Genomic DNA, 18,413 nt, shown 5'->3' on the forward strand with positions numbered 1-18,413 from the left:
TCACTGGTTGTGCACGTCCTCTCTGCGGACTATCTTGTAGATGATCCAGTAGAAGATGTTGAAGATGAGGAAGGCCATGGGGAAGCCGATGCGGGAGATCTTGTCGATTTTCTTGGCTCTCTGGATGAAGAGCTTCCTCATTTCTTCGGGCGAGCGGGACGGTGGCGGCACCGGGTTGGCCGTGTTGTTGTTGTTGGCTCCCTTGACAGAGATGCCATCCTTGGCTTGCAGGCAAGCTGGCCCCATCCCGTAGGCGGTGAAGTTGAACCTGCCTTCACCAGCTTCGTCCTCCTGGAACAGATTGAGCATGGGACTCTACTTAAAATGAGATATAGACAGTGCACCCTCGCTATAAGGCTCTCCGCTGACAGCGTCCTGCTCTACACGGGAAAGATGCTCCCACCGAGCCCTGGCACCCTTGGGCAAACCCCCTGCTCTTGGGAGATCAGCCTTATAGAGGGGTGCCAGCTGTGTGATGCACAGATGCAAATCAGGGGATCCAGGCACCCCATGGAGAACAGGACTGACTTCCACCCTGTCGAGGTCTTTGACCTATTGAAAGGTTTGTGGCACTGCTCTCATTTTTCCAATTGCATCCCCTGTTTTGCTTCTGCCTCTCCCTACCCCCTCCCACCTCCTATCAGCACCTTCTTTGCTTTGCCTGTGCAGTTTCAGCTTGCCCAGAAGGAGTGGGCTCCATGTAACTCATGTAGCCAAAGCTGCAGCTGCTTCCTACAGAGTTACATGGATGTGCGGGAGCCAGGAGCTGTCCAGGAAAAGAGCTCTGCAGGCAGCGTGCAACCAGCCCTCACTCGCCTGCCCACGGCACCCCACAGCCATCCCCAGGAACCAGCTTTTAGGTGAGGAACTGAAGTGCTCTTCTGTGGGCCAATGGTAAGATATGGCTGCTTGTGGTAATGCTAAGTATTGAGAAAAAAATATGAGTTGTAATCTAAAGGCAAACGGTCTTGCTGTTTGGGTTTTTTTTGGTGAAAGCTTTGCTGGAATCCCAGAATGATTTAGCCCTATTTTATTGAACACAGGAATGTAATGACAGGGAAAACTAAGTTTGGTCCAAGTAATTCAAGCAGTGATTTGCAGGGGCAGAGTCAGAGATCCGAAGTCTCTTGACTTCAGGTCACCAAGACTAATTGTAGAGCAGTGGCACTAATTAATCATTAACAGAGGCTGACCCATGCTGTGTCCCCCAACACTGACCTAGCAGCCCCCTCCCTTGTAGCTGCCTGCCCACTGTGCTCTGCTGCCCCTTGCCCTGTCCTTTGAAGAGTGTCTTTTCTGGATGGCCCCTGCATCCTGTGGGCAGCTGCATGGGATGAGGAGCAGGACACAGAGGAGCTGCCATATCTGAGCAAAACAAAGTTACCCAAATAAAATCAACATCTGGTTTTCTGCGATACTCAGAGCTTATGGACCTTCTTATCATGTCTGTAATGCAGGGGTTCAGGTAAAACTGCCTCTGCTCTTTTCCCATTGCACAAACAAACCCTGGAACATGTCTGACTTAACCTAAACCACTCAATCCTGAATTTTTAAAATATTTTCATTGCTGAGGGCCCACTGGCTGTGGCTTTGTTTTGGCCACTGTGGCTTTGTTTTGGTGAGTGGTGTACTGGGGTTAGAGAAGACAATAGTGTCTTTTTCAAGGTGCCATGCCAAAGGAGAAAGGCAAAGATCGCCTGCCAGCCTGGGAAGTGTTTCCAAATACACTCCATGTGGGTCTGATGATGGTGTCATTAACCAGACTGGGCCATACCACTGCAACATCTCACTTTTTTTTTGCCTGGTGTGTCATACCTAAACCAGTCAGAGCTACCCAGACAAGTCAGGACATCAGGACAGAGCAATTAGTGCCTTTGGCAGCTGCATTAGCCCATTTACGTATTAGCAGTCAGCTTAGTTTTCTGATGAGCCTGCAATCCTTGTTCATCTAGCTTTTGCAAGTGTTTTTATTTATCCTTTGTTCCAATTAAATAGCTGTGAGATTGAGCAGGGACTGTGCTAACAGCCTTGTGTTGAATAGAACAGCTCTCCAAATATCTCTTAAACTGGTCTGTGTATTAGCGGCTTTCTTTTTCTTCTTACTGTTTTATCAACAGACTGATCTGCGTACAACAGCACAGATCCAGAGACAGGATGCCTGAATCCAGATGAAGAGATAGATGCACTATGGAGGCATCCATGTGGGTGGGTTTAGCTCTGCCTCTGTTCAGCTGCATCTTCTGAACCAAAACTTTGTTGATTTGGGGATGGCAGAGTCCTGTTCTGGTCAAACAAAATCAGTGGGTGCTGAGTCTCATCTATTATTTCTTTCTCTTGCATTTGTCCAACACTTTTAGTCCCTGGTCCTGACTGGGTTGACCACAAATGAACAATGATCTCCTGTTTTGCAGATAGGATGACTGAAGCAGAGAGACAAATCTAGAAAAATACAGGGATTCCTGCTCCTTAGCCCCCACTTCCTCCTGGAATGGTAGCAGTTCTGCAAGCATGCACTGTGAACTGCTGCAGGACAGGTTCGACCCTGGGAAAGACTTTTAATGCCTGGGACAGTGAAACAATGGAATGGGAGAAGGTTTCTGGATGGGATGGGTCATGGAAAGTAGACAAATACTTATGAGAAATATTTAAGGTAGACCTTGGTAGTCACCTACAGGCTTGGTTGAGATTTGCATTGGCAAAATTGACTTTGTTTTTTCCTCTCCTAGAAAATGTACTTATTTTTAATCCTCTTCCAAGGGCATTTTAATGCTCTTCTCTCAGGCCTGGTGCTGAAATTTTGCTAACCCCTTTCCTGATTCTACCAGTTACATGGGGACAATTCTTAAGTGCCTTTGGCCTTGTGATCACAGCCACCTTTATGTTTCTTTCTAATGTGATCTCTGAGGTGAAGTCTTTGCTGTTGGAGCCCAGGCTGGGGTGCTGCGTGCATGCTCAGATTGGGATTGGGATCAGCCACGGCAGGTAAGCATGGAGCAGGCTAAGGCTCAGAATAAAGCTCTTTCCTTCCAGGAGGAATTTGCAGTCAGTCTGAGAAGCAGATGCTTTTGAACATGGAGATGGCAGAGACAAAAGAGTTGTCACTTACCTCTGGGCTGCTGCAGGCTGTTGTGTTGGGGGTGCTGCTCTCTGACAGACACCCCTCACACCTCCCTGCCTGCCTCCCCCAGCCCTGGCTGCAGCTTCTGGAAGGAGAACTCACCCCAGAACATCGCTGTGTGACAATTGTCCTGTTGAGAACAACCCTTTTGGCTGAGCTAGCAAAACCCAGCTTGCTGGACTCCTGGGCTCAGCAGGCTGATAGAACAGGCACAATCCATTGAGGCAGCTCTGCTTTTTGGTGTGTGAGCCTCCTTAATATCTGACCAGACACTGGGGACCTCCCTGGGGGCTAATGGCTTGGTTCAGTTGACAATGGTGTTCTGCTGGGACAGATTTCACTGTGTCCTGCATGCTTTATGTATTACCTTATGATGCCTCCTCTTCCTTCTGAACCTGAGCAGCTCTTTGTGCTGCCGGGACACGAAGTTGACGGCGGCATATTCCAGAAGGGCAGAGAACACAAAGAGCAAGCACACAGCCATCCAGATGTCTATGGCCTTCACATAGGACACCTAGGAGTCAGAAAAAGAGACAGAAATGGGGTGGCTTCCTTACCCAAATGCATTTTTACTTGGTGTTTTATGTGGCTGACATCTGTTCTTGGATACCAGAATTGTGCTCATTTAATGTCAATGTGTTATCAGGTCACTGAAACTCCTCACGGGCTCTTAAGTAGCAATGATTCCACAGCTTTTAATTTATTCAGGCCTTGATTGTGATTGTTTATATGCAAGGAAAACAGTAATCCACCATACCAGAAGCCCTTCTAAAGGGAAATTTAGTACTGTTATAAAAGTAGGATGGTAAAGTGACTAAAAAGCTAAAATGCAAAGTACACATCCATGTGTGATTGTTGCAGGGGTTTGTAAAGTACAGAGCTCCTGGTTACTGGGAGTTGTGGTGAGTGCTGAATCTTAAGGGAAGTTTTCCTGCTAGTCATAGAGAATTAAAAATTTTTTCAGGATGGGGCTGGAATTTACTCTGTTTGTCCTTACACAGGAATTGTGCAAAGGCAGTAGGAGGATCTGTGTAGGGATTTCCTTAGGTGCTGTCCCCAAAAGGGACACGAGTTCCCTGGTGTTCAAGGTGTTCCCTACCTTGGGCAGTGATGCTCGGGAGCCAGAGCTCTGCGTGGTCATGGTGAGCACGGTGGTGATCCCCAGCCCCACACGAGCAGGTGCAGCATCCATGTTGATCCAGAAGGAGATCCAGGACAGAATGACAATGAGAAGGCTGGGGATGTACATCTGGATCAAGTAGTAGCCCATCTGCCTCTCCAGGTGGAAACGAGCTTCTATACAGGTGAACTTGCCTGAGGAGGATGGGAGATACAGGGGAGGTTGTTGGGAAGGCACAGTGAGCCTCCTGTTCTCAGCCACTGTCTGGGGATTTTCCTTTTCCTTGTGTTGCCTAAACCAGAGTCTTGTTAGGGGAGGAAATGAACAGCTGTTGCCCAGGGCATGTAGTGATAGGACAAAGGGGAGTGGCTTCAAACTGAAAGAGAGAAGGTTTAGATTAGATATTAGGAAGAAATTCTTCCTTGTGAGGGTGGGCAGGCCATGGCACAGGTTACTCAGAGAAGCTGTGGCTGCCCAATCCCTGGAAGTGTTCAAGGCCATGTTGGACAGAGCTTGGAGCAACCTGGGATAGTGAGAAGTGTCCCTACCCATGGCAGGGGGTTGGAGCAATATGGTCTTTACCAAATGGATTCTTTATGGATTCTATGAACATTAATATAGCAAAGAAAGCCCTTTAGCAGTATGTCCTTTGTCACTTAAATTTCAAAGACAAAAGAAGGTTCTAGGAGAGAAGATCCCAACCAAACACCCTTGAATTGATGCAGATATTACCGGGGACAAGAGGGTTTTGCACATTTATGTCCATTAGCTTTTCATTTGCTGTGTATGTTTCCACATGTCTGTTATCTCTGGAAGTGCAGGACAAGGCCAGAGTGCCATCAGACAGAGCAAGAGACTCTGAAAAATGCACAGTCCTGAATTCCTCTCTACTGAACCAGTTAAGGATTAACAGCACTGACCTGTGTTGTAGTGCTTCGTGCAGTATCTTAAGTCTTTTTCTTCTTTGAGGATAAACTGAGGCAGTGTCAGCCCATCAGCAACTTGCACTGCTCCTTTTTCTTGCCACTCAAATATGAGATCATTCATTGTGTAGCCAACTGTTGAGAGGAAGGGACAAATGTCACATGAATCACATTAAATACTGATCTGGAAAGGGGCAGTGTTGCAGAAGGGACCTTGGAGGCAGGGGTGCATCCTGGCCTTCCTTGACAGTGCTGTCATGAATGGGATTTGGGTTGAGGCAAAACTGCTTGTTCATGTGATAAGAGCCAGGGCAACCACCTCCACTGGAGCTGCAATGGATTTTCTGCAATAAATAACATTTTTTTTCTTGAATTTGGCTTGCTGAACTGTTTTCTACTGTTTCCAACTCGACTGCTTTCTCTGGAAGGAGCTCATCATCTTTCCCTCCTTTGGGATAAGCAACATGTACAAGTGGCAGATGTTCATCCAGAGAGAAAAAATCCCACTTGCAGCTGAAAGCACTTTCACCTCTCCTGCAAAGTGAAAGGCCAATGTAAACACGAGCAAGCCAGGGCTCCTCACATGGGATCTTTTGAGGTTTGGCTTCTCTAGCAAACATCCTATGGGCTGAATGAATGGAAAATCCTAAGCAGGAGGTTCTCCAGCAAGCCTCCGGTGAAGGCTGGGCTGGGGATGGGTTGCAGCTGGGAAAGGAGAGGGCAGGGGAGAGCAGCAGGGAAAGGAGGCTGCCTCCTCTCTGAAATGTGCACAGGACTCACAGCTTTCCAGCTGCATGATGCACGTCTGGACGTCCATGGGGAAGTTCTTCAGGTCCATGGGGCAGGCCAGAGTCAGCGTGATCCTGAGGAGAGAGGAGAGCACAGGGAATGGCAAACAGGGGCACTGCTGAGGGCTGAGCTGGGGGAATGACTGATCATCCACCTCTTCCTGCCTGTGCTCTCACTCTGGTGCTGGACAGCATCACAAATACTGAACATTTGGGTCTGTAACCCCATTCCCAGCAGAGCCTGCTGCTCCTTTCATTGCAGAGCTCCCTCACAAACAGCTCTGCTGCTGTTCCTGTCCTGCCTCAGATTCACAGCAGGCTGGGTGAGCAGAAAGCCCAAGCCCACTCTCTGGAACCCCCAGAGGCATTTCTAGAGACTGGCACTGTTTGTAAATCTCTGAACAGAACACTTGTGTGTGATGAAAAAAACATCACGAAGAAGTTTCATAAAGATCATATGTTTGTGTGTGGGGAAAGAAATACTTCAGTGGGATTTTCTGCAGGGAAAATGCCTTGTGCTAAGCCAATATGAACTCCTGTACCTTCCTGAATTCCTGTAGAGCCCTTGAGACCTCTATTTCTGTCTCCAATTTCCACTAGGTGCAGGCTGCATTTTCTGTGTTATATTGCTGTGCTGCCCTGTACCATGATCTGTGCTTAAAATGTTTGGTTGCTTCAACAAGCTGATACTAAATGATTTGCTCCAGATAGTTAGACTTGAGTTATTTGGTTTGATAATGTTGAAAATGCTGTTCCCTGAAGTGTTTAGGGTTTTCAGCTTTTTGCCTTGATGTAGAAATAGCAGAATTACCCAGGGGACAGAAATTGAATTTTTCTATCATCAGGCCTACAAGAAACTTATCAGGATGGAAAGATACTTTAATTTAAAATCTTCTGTTGTTAGAAATTCTCAGCTTGAGTTTGGAGGCATGTTGGGACAGAAGATGTGACAAAGTCCACCTTCTTGTAAATGCCTTGCCTGGAGTTTGATTATTGCTAGTAGTAGCAAAGAACCAGTTAGAAAACCAGGGATCTCCTGTGGGAAATTCAGTGCAGTTAGTTCAATTTTGCTGATGGATTCTTGGATCTAGCAATAAAAAGATAACTGGGAACAAGGCTGAGACAAAGCCATGGGCCTCTACTTAGCATTTTCCATGATTTTTACTTTTTTTTTAATCAGGAAATGCTGCATCTTTGAAAACAGAGTGTTCATGAGCTTCTATTGGCTTTCACACAGCACAGCTGGTTTTAGGCTTGCACTAACAGAAGATATCTGAAGTAATTTTACATAAGGGATGTTAAGGAATCTACTCCAAGCAGAAATCCATGAACTGAAAGAGGTGAAGATGAGTTAAATTCCATCCCAGACCAATCCTCTGTCTCAATATGCTTTAGCAGAGGTCCCTTCTAACCACATTGCTTCATCACTGCTAATTGAATGATCTCACACCTTAAAACCCCCTAAATTTCTCTTTTCCACCAGCATGCCCAAAGGCCTGGATGACCTTGGTGGAGTCACCTCACCTGATGCTGTAGAGGACGTTGCCGTTCCGGGAGATCCTCAGCAGCTTGTTGTCCGTGGTGATCTCATGGAAATGGGCCCCTTTCTCGTTAGCAAAGAACAAATCAGGCTTCCAGATGGAGTCCAGCATGGAGGGGTCCAGGTCCAGGGAGTCGTCGGGGTACTCGTTGTAGGCCAGCCGGGGGTCGTTCCACTGCTGCCGCAGGAAGATGTTCACCCTGTAATCCTGCACACAGACACACAGCAGGGCTCAGGGCAGCCTCAGGGTGCTGGCAGATGGGGAGCACACACTAAAACCATCCTAAAATGAGCCAGACCACATCCAGGCCTATGGCTCCAAAGCTATGCCAAGTGGTTTTGGTATTGTTCCTCAAGGAACTGTTATTAATTTTTAGCTTTGTAGCTTACAGCTATGGCATAGCATGAGCAGCTGCCTGTCCCTGCATCCCTCTGTTACAGCAATTGTCAGCTGTGTGGGAAGGGCCAGGACCTCTCTGTCTGGACCCTGGGGCTGCAGAGAATAGGAGCAGTTGTGGAGAGCAGAATGGTCAGTGTCAGCAGGAGGATGTTCCAGGGGAGTAAGTGGGGAAAGAAACTGAAACCAGCTTCTTTCAGCGCTGAACTGTCCCATGTTGTGGCTATCTGTAGTTCACCCAGCACTGGGAAAGGAAAGGGCACAGGGAGACAGATTGTCCATGAAAGAGAAATTCCCTGTGTGTCTGCTAATGCAAGGATAACTGAGATGAGCTGATGGGAGCAGCTGCCCTTGGTTAGAGTTTATGAGCAGAAGAGGGATATGCATGAAGTCTGCTCTCCTAATCCTGAGCGTTCTGGGTTCCCCTCTCTAATGTCAAACTGCCATAAAGGATTTTATAGGGTGACCATCTTCTTTAATTGAAGGTAGTCCCTCAGCACTATGCAGAATTATACTTGCTCCATAACCACGAGTCTTACAGCTCCCCTAAGTTCCCCAGGTCAAGGCTGGCTGCTGAGGCTGAGTTCAGACACTACTGGAAAATTAGGGGCAGTTTCTCTTCTCCCTGTCTGACCAACAGCTTCCCATGCTCCTTTTCTTTTGACTTTCACATAAGAAAGTGAGCCAACAAATTGAACTGGGGAGAGGATGTGCCAGCTATCAGGAGAGGGGTGAAAGCTCCACAACCATAAATTAATTGACATTTTCTAAGTATAGAGGCAGACTGTGTCTGAAGAGCAGCATATAATAAACCAATTCCACTGCCCAGGTCCAAATGAATAGTCCTTGTCATGATTAAGGGTTTATTTGCTGCCTTTCTAATATAAATGTACTTTGAAGACTTTTATTAGGACACAGTTAATGGAGGGTGTCTGATGTGCTTGCTGGTGTCTGATACCTGCTGCAGGCACCTGGTGAGAGGCTCCCCTCACTCTGCCACCAGCTCTGTTCTTTCCATCTGGAGAACACAGAGCTCTGCAGTTGAAGGAGAGACTGTACAGGAGAGTTGACTGTATAGCAGAGACTTTCTTATGCTGCTGCCTCAAGAGCTCACTTGACTGTGAACCTACAGCCTCTTGTCAACAATGACACAACTCTCGTGGTGTCCAGTGGCACTGGAGGGTTGGGAGAGGATGTTGCAGTAAGGTAGGAAAATCATAAAGGAAGGCTTCATAAAATCAAGCCTGCTCTCCTGGAATCAATGGCTGGCCTTGTCAAAGCCAGCACTTTGCAAGGTCTCACGTGAAAGCAATCCTGGTGGGAGCAGTTTGTTAACATAATCTATTCCTGGGTAAAAACAACCAGCACCTGTATAAACTGTCTGTGCACCTTTAGATAGAAAAATAAAAACTACCTCTCACAAAAAACTGTCCCTGCATGTAGACACTGAGAGTTTGAGTGACCAATGAATACAGGATAACAACTTGTTACTAACCAATAAAAGTAATTGGCAAGAAGACTACTGACCAATTGGAGTCGCACACTGTCTGTGAAACTGTATAAAAAGGAGTTATTTGAGTAAGGAATAGCCTTTTTCCATATGAAGAAAATGGAGTCCCACGTGGTATATTCCCATAAGAGGATTGTGTGGGGTGCTCTGTGTTTTGGACAAGGCACTTCCTAGCCAAGCACATGGTCTGGAGTCTGTTTCAGGCCACTTGGTGCCATCTGCACCCTCAGAGCACAGGAGCTGCTAATGACATTAATGATTGTGACAACAGCAAATGAACCACGGACTTGACGCTAAAAGGAGCAGACCTCTGAACACAAAAAAGAGTTGCAACACTCATTCCTTCTGCTGATATTCCAAGTGTCACCTTCACTGCATCCCTCTGACTTAATTATTCATCTCTGTCGACCCTGGATTATGTGTCTGGAGGAAAAGTGAATAGCTGGGGACAGCTGGGGACCAGGGTCTCAGTGCAGGGCCAGCCCATCACACAAGCCTGGAAAAGGAAAGGAACCATGAATTCCCACTTTCCACAGCAGGCAGCAGCTCCCAGAGCTACTTGTATATTTTCAATTCTCCCTTTTCTGTGCATCAAGATCTGCAGCCATTACAGTCAGGGGAAATCAATGTCACTGACCTAATAGGTAGAAAGCAAAAGGTTGTTTTGCTTATTCAGCTACAAATAAGCTGGATGCGAGCAGGTCAGCTCCAGTTTGGGACTTCTGTCATGTACAACACAAATTAAACTCATGTTTGGAAGAAACTTCAGTGGTAGCTGCCCAGAAGTGTGCTCTGCCTGATGGAGAAGGGGGGAGGGAATGGAGCCAAATTCCCTCCAACAGCCTGAGTTACTGCGGGTAAGCTTTGTTGATGGAGTAAATTCACTGCTTCAGCTCCAAAACTTGCCAAAAGGACAGGAAAGGGTGGGACAGGAGGTGCTGAATGGTTTGTGTTGCTACCACAGGAACAGACCACAGGCAGAATGATATCCACAGTCTTTGTAACCATGAGGAAGCACATTAATTAAACACTTGTGGGCCAAATGAAAATAACTTCTCACAGTGGGTGGCTGTGAGAAGGCCCCTCCTAACTCACCTCTAGAGTGACAGTGTCCTGTCCCCATGTCCTGCTGAGAACAGTCCAGGGGCACCGTGTGAATGTGTGGTGGGAGAAACTGCACCACCTCCACCCCAGGGATGTGCAGCAGTGTGGGGAGTAACTCTGGTTTGTGTTACTCTGTGCTCTTCCTTTGGAGACAAGTGTTTGCTGTGGGTATTTTTTGTTTTGGAATACAGAAAACAAGGCATTTAGGTTGTGACATAAAAAGGGCAAGGACAAAGAAATATGAAACATGCACTGCATGCAGTTCTCTGGCTTTGCCATTTCAGGGCATTAATATTTTACCTCTGTGCGTGCATTTATGCAGATCTTCCTACTCAGGGAGTTTACTCCACAGTCCTGGCCTGCTCACTGAGAATGTGGTTGTCTCCCAGATGCCTTTGCCCTTATGTCATTGCACTGCAGTGTTGAAGGCTCTGAGCAGCCTTTTAGGTTCCTTGTGTCGAGCCTCATTTGAACATCAATGTAAAACCAAGCACTGTGACTGCAAACTGGACACGGCACTGCCTGGGGAGGCAGCAGAAGGCATGCAGGGCAGTCAGGGTATGTCTGTGCTGTGACACAGGCTAAGAGAAGGGTTACAGTGCTCTGTACCAGCTGAGCATCCTCTGTGCTGGAAGCTTTGTCCTCAGCATTGCAGTCAGGCTGGGAGGTGATGAGCCAAGCAGCACTCATTCCTTGGCTACCTGGAGATATGCAGCATTTCTCCTGGATGCTGTATAGGAGATCTTAATTAGCATCCCCAAGAAGTTCACAGTTATTCCTAAATGATGGACAGCATTGGCCAATTTCTGATGTGAACTTTCAAGCAAAGAAAGATGTTTGACTGGGGCTGCAAACTTAGCAAAAAAAAAAGTAAAAATCTCTTTCTCCATATCCTTCTTATCCCTCACATTGCTCATTTGTGTGCCCATCACATCCAGGCATTGATTATCTTGTGCAGCCTGCTCCTCTGGCTGGCTTGGGAGAGGGGAGCAGCAACTCTGTGCAGTGAAGGCATTCAGGAGCTTTGCAATCTGGCACAAAGGCATTTTACTCCCAAGAGGGAAATGACACAAGGCAGGAAGAGAATAACTGGAGTGATCAAAGTAGCTCAATTTGGTAATGCTGAAATGAAATTCTGCTTGGTGACCTCGCAAGGAGACAAGGAAACAGAAGATCATTTGAGACCTTCCCTTGCCAGGATCCCACAGCCTTGACATCTCTGCTGAAAGCAGAGGAGGCTGGAGGCAGTGCTGGGCAGAAGGGATGGAGCGCCTCAGGACACTCCTTAGGTTTTCCTTCCTGACTCAGGGGCCCTGTCAGAGCAGCCTCTGCACTGAACACTTTTGGGGAGAGATTTCCCCTTTGATAAATTGACATTTTCCTGGTGGAAAAAACAGGGTAGGGACTGATCTCCTTCAGAAGGGGATTCTGGGACCCCACCAGAGCACGAGGGGCTTTGTTGTCATTGAGTTAATTCTCTAGGATGGGAATGAATAAACGCTTTAAAGGCAACCTGCCTTGTCAAGAAGCGCTACAACAGACTGCAAAACCACCAAGGAGCAGCCCTAAGAAGGTTTAATAGCCAAGTAGGCAATTTGGAGCCAGTGTGAAGCTATACCTGGGCTAGGGGAGAAGGAGTCTGTATCAGGGAAGGGCAAGCACCTGGTGAGGGGTGGGAGCAGTACCCTGGTCCTTAATAAGTGTGGGCATTTTTATGCTGGAACCCACAAAAGGAAGGTTTTTCTGTGTCTTCCTCCAAAAAGTGGGGATTGTATATCTCTCTGAGCTAGTAGAACTGCTGGGATGTGAGCTGCAGCCACCATCCAGAATTGCAAATGTAGGTATTTAGTACTGAAGTCTTGTTTTTCAGCTGGAGGAGGTTTTGTGCCCTTGTATTTGAGTTGTACAGTCCTATTTCATGGGTTCTTTTTGTTTTTTCTTTTCCCCCTCCTATCTCCATTAGTGCACAGACAAACTCCAATCATGGACAGCTGGAACACTGCGGGTCTGACACTGAGATGGCAGCAGGCTGTGAGTAGCTGTGAAAACCTTTTCATTTTGTGTTTTGTGACTTGTTAGGTGCTTATCATCTCTGTGGGACTGATGGTTGGGTTTAAGAATGACTGACGGAAGGAAATTTTGCTCAAAACCTAACTTCTGCTATGGGCTTTGTGCATTGAAACTCATATCTTTTGCTGATTTTGGAGTGGGTGGGACCAGTATTAAATGTGGGACCCAAGTTCTTCATCGGAATCTCTGCTGTACTGGGGTTTGTGAGTCTGGATTGAATTTCTTGCTCTGCTTTGCAGGATGCTTTGTTTTCTTGTTGGGAATCTCATGTGCAGATGTCTCTGAACAAGCATTTAGCATTTGGACAGTTGCAGCCTCCAGCTTCTCCTGTCCCCAGGAGATGCTGGGAGCTCAGTTGTGGCTGTGCTGCAGCTGGCTGGAAGGTCACATTTGCTTTGCTCTTTTCAGATGAGATAACTATGGCATGAAAGCAGCAAAAATGAATTTGCATATTTACACTGTGCCTAACAGAGGCTGCTCTGGCTCTTCTGTGATTTTCTTTCTTTTTCAGTCTCTTTGCTGTGTGTGGGTCCTTTTTAAAAGAAGAGTCTAGAAAAGCTCTTCCTGAGTCCAGCTGCTAGCATCGCTAGGTGATGATATAAAAATGTATTCCTTCTTCTCCTTGTGCCTCCACTGTGTATAAAAAGCCAGAGGAAGGCCACAAAACTGGAGCTTCCACTGGAAGAGTGAGCAAGGACATCTCTTAATTTCATAGAGCAGGGAATTTGTTAATGAAATGCTCAGATAATCCTATCAGTTGCCTCATACCCCACAAAAAAAGCCAAAGCTGGTGCAGTTTATTCAGTTAAAACCCAAGACCTGTTCCCAAGGTGCTTCACTTCTGTTTATTTGGAATGAGGAATTTCTACACTTGCTATAGGTTTCACAGTCTGGTGTGGCTGGGGAGTTGTTTATGCTTTTGAACAGCAAAAAGGGATTTAAGAGCTTGTGTTTGGGGGTTGTTTGGTGTTTGTCATAATAATAATTGCAGAGAGTGGCTGCACCTTGCACTTGTCCTTGGGAATCCCTTGCTGTTGGATGCACTGTTGCAGTGATGCTCTGGCTGTTGGGGTTGGTTCTCTCCCTCCCTCTGGAGCACAACCAGGGATGTGCTCCCAGTCTCAGCCTCCCTTGTCCCCAGAGCTCCAGGCAAGTGGGGCTGGATACAAGCTCTGAGCTGCAGTCCAACATAAATGTCCCATCAGTTATGTGCACCACTAGAGGCTTTTATGTTGGGTCTGCGGGATGCTTAAAGGAGTTCCTTCACTTCCCTTGCTCTAAATCAGCTCTGCCTTAGGAATTCATTTTGGTGGATGACTTTGCCTTTTAATTTCTGTTAAATTCCCCCTAATCTTGCAGCAGTTTTCAGATCTCCATTTCTTGCCCTGTTCATTTTGAGCCTTTGTGGGTCAGGTAGCAGCTTTCTGCCCATTCTGGGGAGTTTGTGCCTTCTCTTGGCTGCAGCTCATTTTCTTTCCTTCTGAGGTTTGCAGATCCAGCCATCTACATCAAATACCTGTTTTTTTTCCTATTTTTCTGTATTTTCTCCTCTTCCTCTATCCTCCATGAGGCCTCAAGACATAAGTGAGCACTCTCCCTCTAATTTCTCTAATCCTCTGCATGGTGAGCTCATGGTTTACACTGATCTGTGATATTCAGGCAGGAGATATTTTAAAGCCTTCTCTAAGTGTATGTGAGGTACCCAAAAAACCCTGTGACTTCTCCTGCAGGTCATAGTGTAATAGGGATGAAATATAAGGTGATGGAGCACTCAGACCTGAACCTGACCAGGCTTAGAGTGCCTAATGATGGGGGTTTAAAACATAATTTTCTGTCTCCTTTTGGCCAGTGAAGCAGCTGGGGGAGTTTTGCCATCATCAGTCCCAGGGGTCAGTGATAGGCTATGGCTTTCTTTCTGGTAAAACACTGATTTGCCCCTCTCCATTTTCAAGTTGCCACCCCTTTCTCTGATGTTTGACCACTTGTTTGAATTCAAAATGGTTTCAAGGCAGGACAGTCTGTTCTTCCCAGAAGCTGTTGGGGAGCAGGCACTGCCTGTTTGTCCTGCTGCATCCTCAAAGAGCAGGGAGGGACTGGCTGCTCTGCAGAGCAAATCCCAGGTTCCAAATCCCCAGGACCTCTCCAGCTTGCTGAGATCTCCTTTTCAGCTGTTCCAGTACCTGTGTTCCTTGTGTTGCTGTTGGTGTTTACAAGCAGAGCTGCTGCTCCCACACGAGAGCATTAGCTCAGGCTGTGCTGCTGTGTCAGCCTGACATCTGGGCTGCCTTGTCAGAGCTGCCTTGGATATTTCCAGACAAAGCAATGTGCCCACAGGGTGTTCTCGGGCTCCCATGGGGATTTTTTTTTCCCATGGAAGATTGCCTATGAAATGAGTGGCATCTGGAGACGATAGCAAGCCCCTGCAGCGTGTCTTGGAGGTGAACTGCATCTCTCTTGTGCTAGTCTGTGCTAATTTTATGGGGCATCCTGCTCACAGGGATCATGTGGCATCTTTGGCTGCTCCAGTGCATCTCTCAGTGTGGGACAGATGCACTGGAAAACGCTTCAGTGGAATGTGCTCTGTGCATTGCCCAGATCCTTTGTGGGCTTGTCCTGCTCCCTTGCACTCTGGGCTGGTGTGCAGGAACAGCATTTATTGCCTGTGAGGCCAAAGGAGGTAACCAATAAACAGTAAATTAGGAACAGATGTGCATTTCAGTGGCAGTTCTTCCTCTTTTCCTTTCTATACAAATGAATCCATGCTACACTCCCCACCTGTGAGCCCTGACAAATTCTGCAGGCCAGGTAGGAAATCTGTTTCCTTGTGCTTGGACAGAATAACAGCTTTTGTTTTCTCCTCCACTACCAGAACTTAACCATCCCAACCCAAATATTTCCAGCAGAATGATGTAGTGTCAGAAGAGACTTAGAACCTGAGCTGTGGCTGTCCTCTGACAGTCTGTGCATGCCAAGCAATTTGTTCAAGTCAAGGGGTGTGATCTCCATGCCAAGCCTAAAACTTCCTGCCTGAATGCACAGAATGCCTGAAGCTGGAGCTTGGCATTCTTCATTCAGCATCTTTCTAGAAAAAGAATTACCAGAGGGTAATTAAACACCACATTTCTGGATTATCTTTAATTAGCACAGCAGTAAGGCACAGTACCTCCAGAGTTTTCCTTTGCTGTTCACTGGTTATGTCACAACCAATCTCTAATAGTTTTCAGATGGAGCAATTATCTCCTGTTCTAGTGATCCTCTGCTCCTAGTGCCTTGCCAATTAGATACAGCCTTTAGCCATGCTCACTAATTTTGTATGAAGTGAGCCTTAACTCAGAAATATTGGTTTTGATTTCCTACTAAAGATCATTGTCTACCAGAAATGTCTCCAAGAAAGCAATCATTGTAATCTTTAATTATTCTCTTAGTCTTTGGGAATCTGAAATCCTGGTGCAAGCTGAATTTGAGTTCAGCTGATTTCCCTTCTCTTTGAATCCAGATTAATTTTGGATTTATGCCCACTTAAACACAAAGTATCTGTAACTGTGGCTGAGCTTGAAGCCTCAGGCAAATCTTCAGAAAAATATTTGTTTTCCTTTCTGACCCTTGTCCTTTTCTCATGGGGTGTTTTTATAAAATGCAGATGGAGACTCTGTGATCTTCAGCTACATGAAATGGGTCTTGTGGACCATTAATTTACTCAAACTTTGAGCAAGCTTGGGAGCACTGAGTGTTTTCCCCTGGTCCCTCTGAGGAGGAGGGTGATGCTGCATTTTCTGTGGGTGCAGTGAGGCAGAGGCAGCAGCTGAGCAGCTGTGCTGTGATTTTTACTTACCATCGTTGTTTCTGCAATCGAACCAAAGCTGTTGATGAAAATGTTGCAGCTGACGTTCACTGGAGGGCCTGCATGACAAACACACATTGAACAGCAGTTCAGTGCTTGTGGAACAAAGTATTTCCAGTCTGGAGTTAAAACCTGCTGTGGGAATGGGGTGAGCAGGGCAGGAAGGCCTGGGTGACCCAGCCAGGTCCAGTCTGGGTTCTGATGCCAGTTTGACACCGGGCAGGGCTCAGGCTCTGCCTCTGTTCCCCTCTTTGGCTGTGTTTACAGGTCTCTGCTCAAATGAACAGGAATAGCTCAGAGCCAGCCAGGACAGTTTCTAGGTGTCTTGAGCTGGCTACATGGGTAGTAATTTCACCTTGAATGTGATATCAAAGTATCCCAGAAAGGAGCTGAGAGATAACTGACTTTTATTTAGAGCTGTACTTATGAAACAGTCACTGTTCCTGAGCTAGGATGAAGTGCTCCCCTCAAAGCCAGTGCAGCAGGGTGAGCTGTAGCAGCAAATACCCCAAATGATGATGATGGTGTTGGGTTGACACTGCCTGCTTGACCCTCTGCATCCTCAAACAGCAGGGAGGGCCTGGCTGCTCAGCAGGGTGAATCCCAGCTTACAAATCCCAAAGACATTTCCAGTGACCTGAGATCTCCTTTTCAGCTGTTCCAGTACCTGTTTCTTGTGTTGGTGTTTCCAAGCAGAACTGCCCATAAACCCTAAACCCCAGGTGGTGATCCGGATCCAGGGCTCACAGCTGGGTAGGAGAATTCAGGGCTCTGCCAGCAGGAGTTCTCTGGCTGTCCTGTTTGGGCAGGAGGTAATCCTGCTCTCTGGGCCATGCCTCTCCTGGGCTGGGTTTGCTTTCAGACCAAAGCTGTGCTTACCCTGCTTGTACTGGAGAAGTTAAGGGGTCACCAAAGGAAAGGGGTGAGGGTTAAGGGATGGCAAGATTGTGGTTTGAGGGCATGGGGGTCAGTCTGTTTGTGTGGCCCAAAGGAGTGACTGGAAGTGTTTCATAACATTGCCTGGAAAATCTGAGGTGGAAATGCTGCATTTCCACAGAGGGAGATGCCAAGAGCTGCAGTTCCACACAAATCAAAATGCTGGGGAATATTTTGGAGCCAGGGCATACCTGGTGCCTGGCAAACCTGTGGCTTGCTCACACATAATGAGATGATTTTTTTTGTAGAAAGCTGAAGCAAAAAGGGCTTCTGCTCTGGGGGCTGCCAAAGGCTGCTGTGGGCACTGCCAGGATGTGGTGGGGAAAGGCAGAGCCACTGCCCCAGGGAACAAGGTCCCCTTTTACACCGGAGTTAATCCCACATCATCCCTGTGACAGATGCTTCTGCGAAGATAAGATCTGTGGCAGTAGAGAGTGTGGATTTTCAGATTATTCCCCCATTTTTTATGGAATCAGGGATGGTGTCTGCATTTCAAACATTGCCTGGTGGCTCAGCCTGCTGGGGGAGTGATGTTCCTGTTAAGGTCACATCTGCAGTCTGGCAGTTGCTGCAGCATGAAATACTGGGGGGGAGGAATGGCTTTAAAGAGAGCCTTGTGCCTCTAATCAGTGCAAACTGCCTCCTGTGTGGAAATAAATGGATTTTCCTGATTGCTGAGGAACATTTGGAGCTTTGTTTTCTCCTCTTCATTTCTTTCCTCCTCTCCTGCCTTGGCCTTCTCTGGAAGTTTGTGCCTGTCCCTGCAGTGATGCTCTCTGCTGGGGTTCTCTTGGTGTGAGTCCCAGGCAATGTGAGCAGGCTGTGCCTAACCAGCCCCCAGACAAGCGCTGCCAGCTCAGCAGCATCTCACACTGCCCAGTCTGTGCAGCTTTCTCCAGGCTGTTAAACACTGGCATGGCTTGAGCAACCAGACACAAAAATTAAATGTTTTTTTTTCCTCCACTTTCACCAACCCCTCTTATGCAGAAGTTTATCCATAAGCTGAAAGCACACAGTTACCAGGCTTTAGTACTGGTTTCATCCCTTCTGTTGAGCTCAGGGGCAA

General features: G+C 47.1%; 1 protein-coding gene across 2 annotated transcripts in view; it reads right to left on the reverse strand.

Annotated features, from left to right (window-relative positions):
- GLRA1 (glycine receptor alpha 1) overlaps positions 1 to 18,413 on the reverse strand; it is a 35,126-nt gene continuing 16,713 nt past the window's right edge. Inside the window, exons 3-9 of one of the 2 annotated variants that reach the window (XM_030957389.1) lie at positions 16,403 to 16,470; positions 7,474 to 7,697; positions 5,942 to 6,024; positions 5,159 to 5,296; positions 4,218 to 4,432; positions 3,486 to 3,632; positions 1 to 315 (exon numbers count right to left, since the gene is read on the reverse strand). In XM_030957389.1, coding sequence (XP_030813249.1) covers positions 1 to 315; positions 3,486 to 3,632; positions 4,218 to 4,432; positions 5,159 to 5,296; positions 5,942 to 6,024; positions 7,474 to 7,697; positions 16,403 to 16,470 — 1,190 coding nt within the window. The remainder of the gene's footprint in view (positions 316 to 3,485; positions 3,633 to 4,217; positions 4,433 to 5,158; positions 5,297 to 5,941; positions 6,025 to 7,473; positions 7,698 to 16,402; positions 16,471 to 18,413) is intronic. The other variant, XM_030957390.1, reaches the window with a different exon arrangement.

This window comes from Camarhynchus parvulus, chromosome 13 (genome assembly GCF_901933205.1).
Source record: "Camarhynchus parvulus chromosome 13, STF_HiC, whole genome shotgun sequence".
Classification (NCBI taxonomy): Eukaryota; Metazoa; Chordata; class Aves; order Passeriformes; family Thraupidae; genus Camarhynchus; species Camarhynchus parvulus.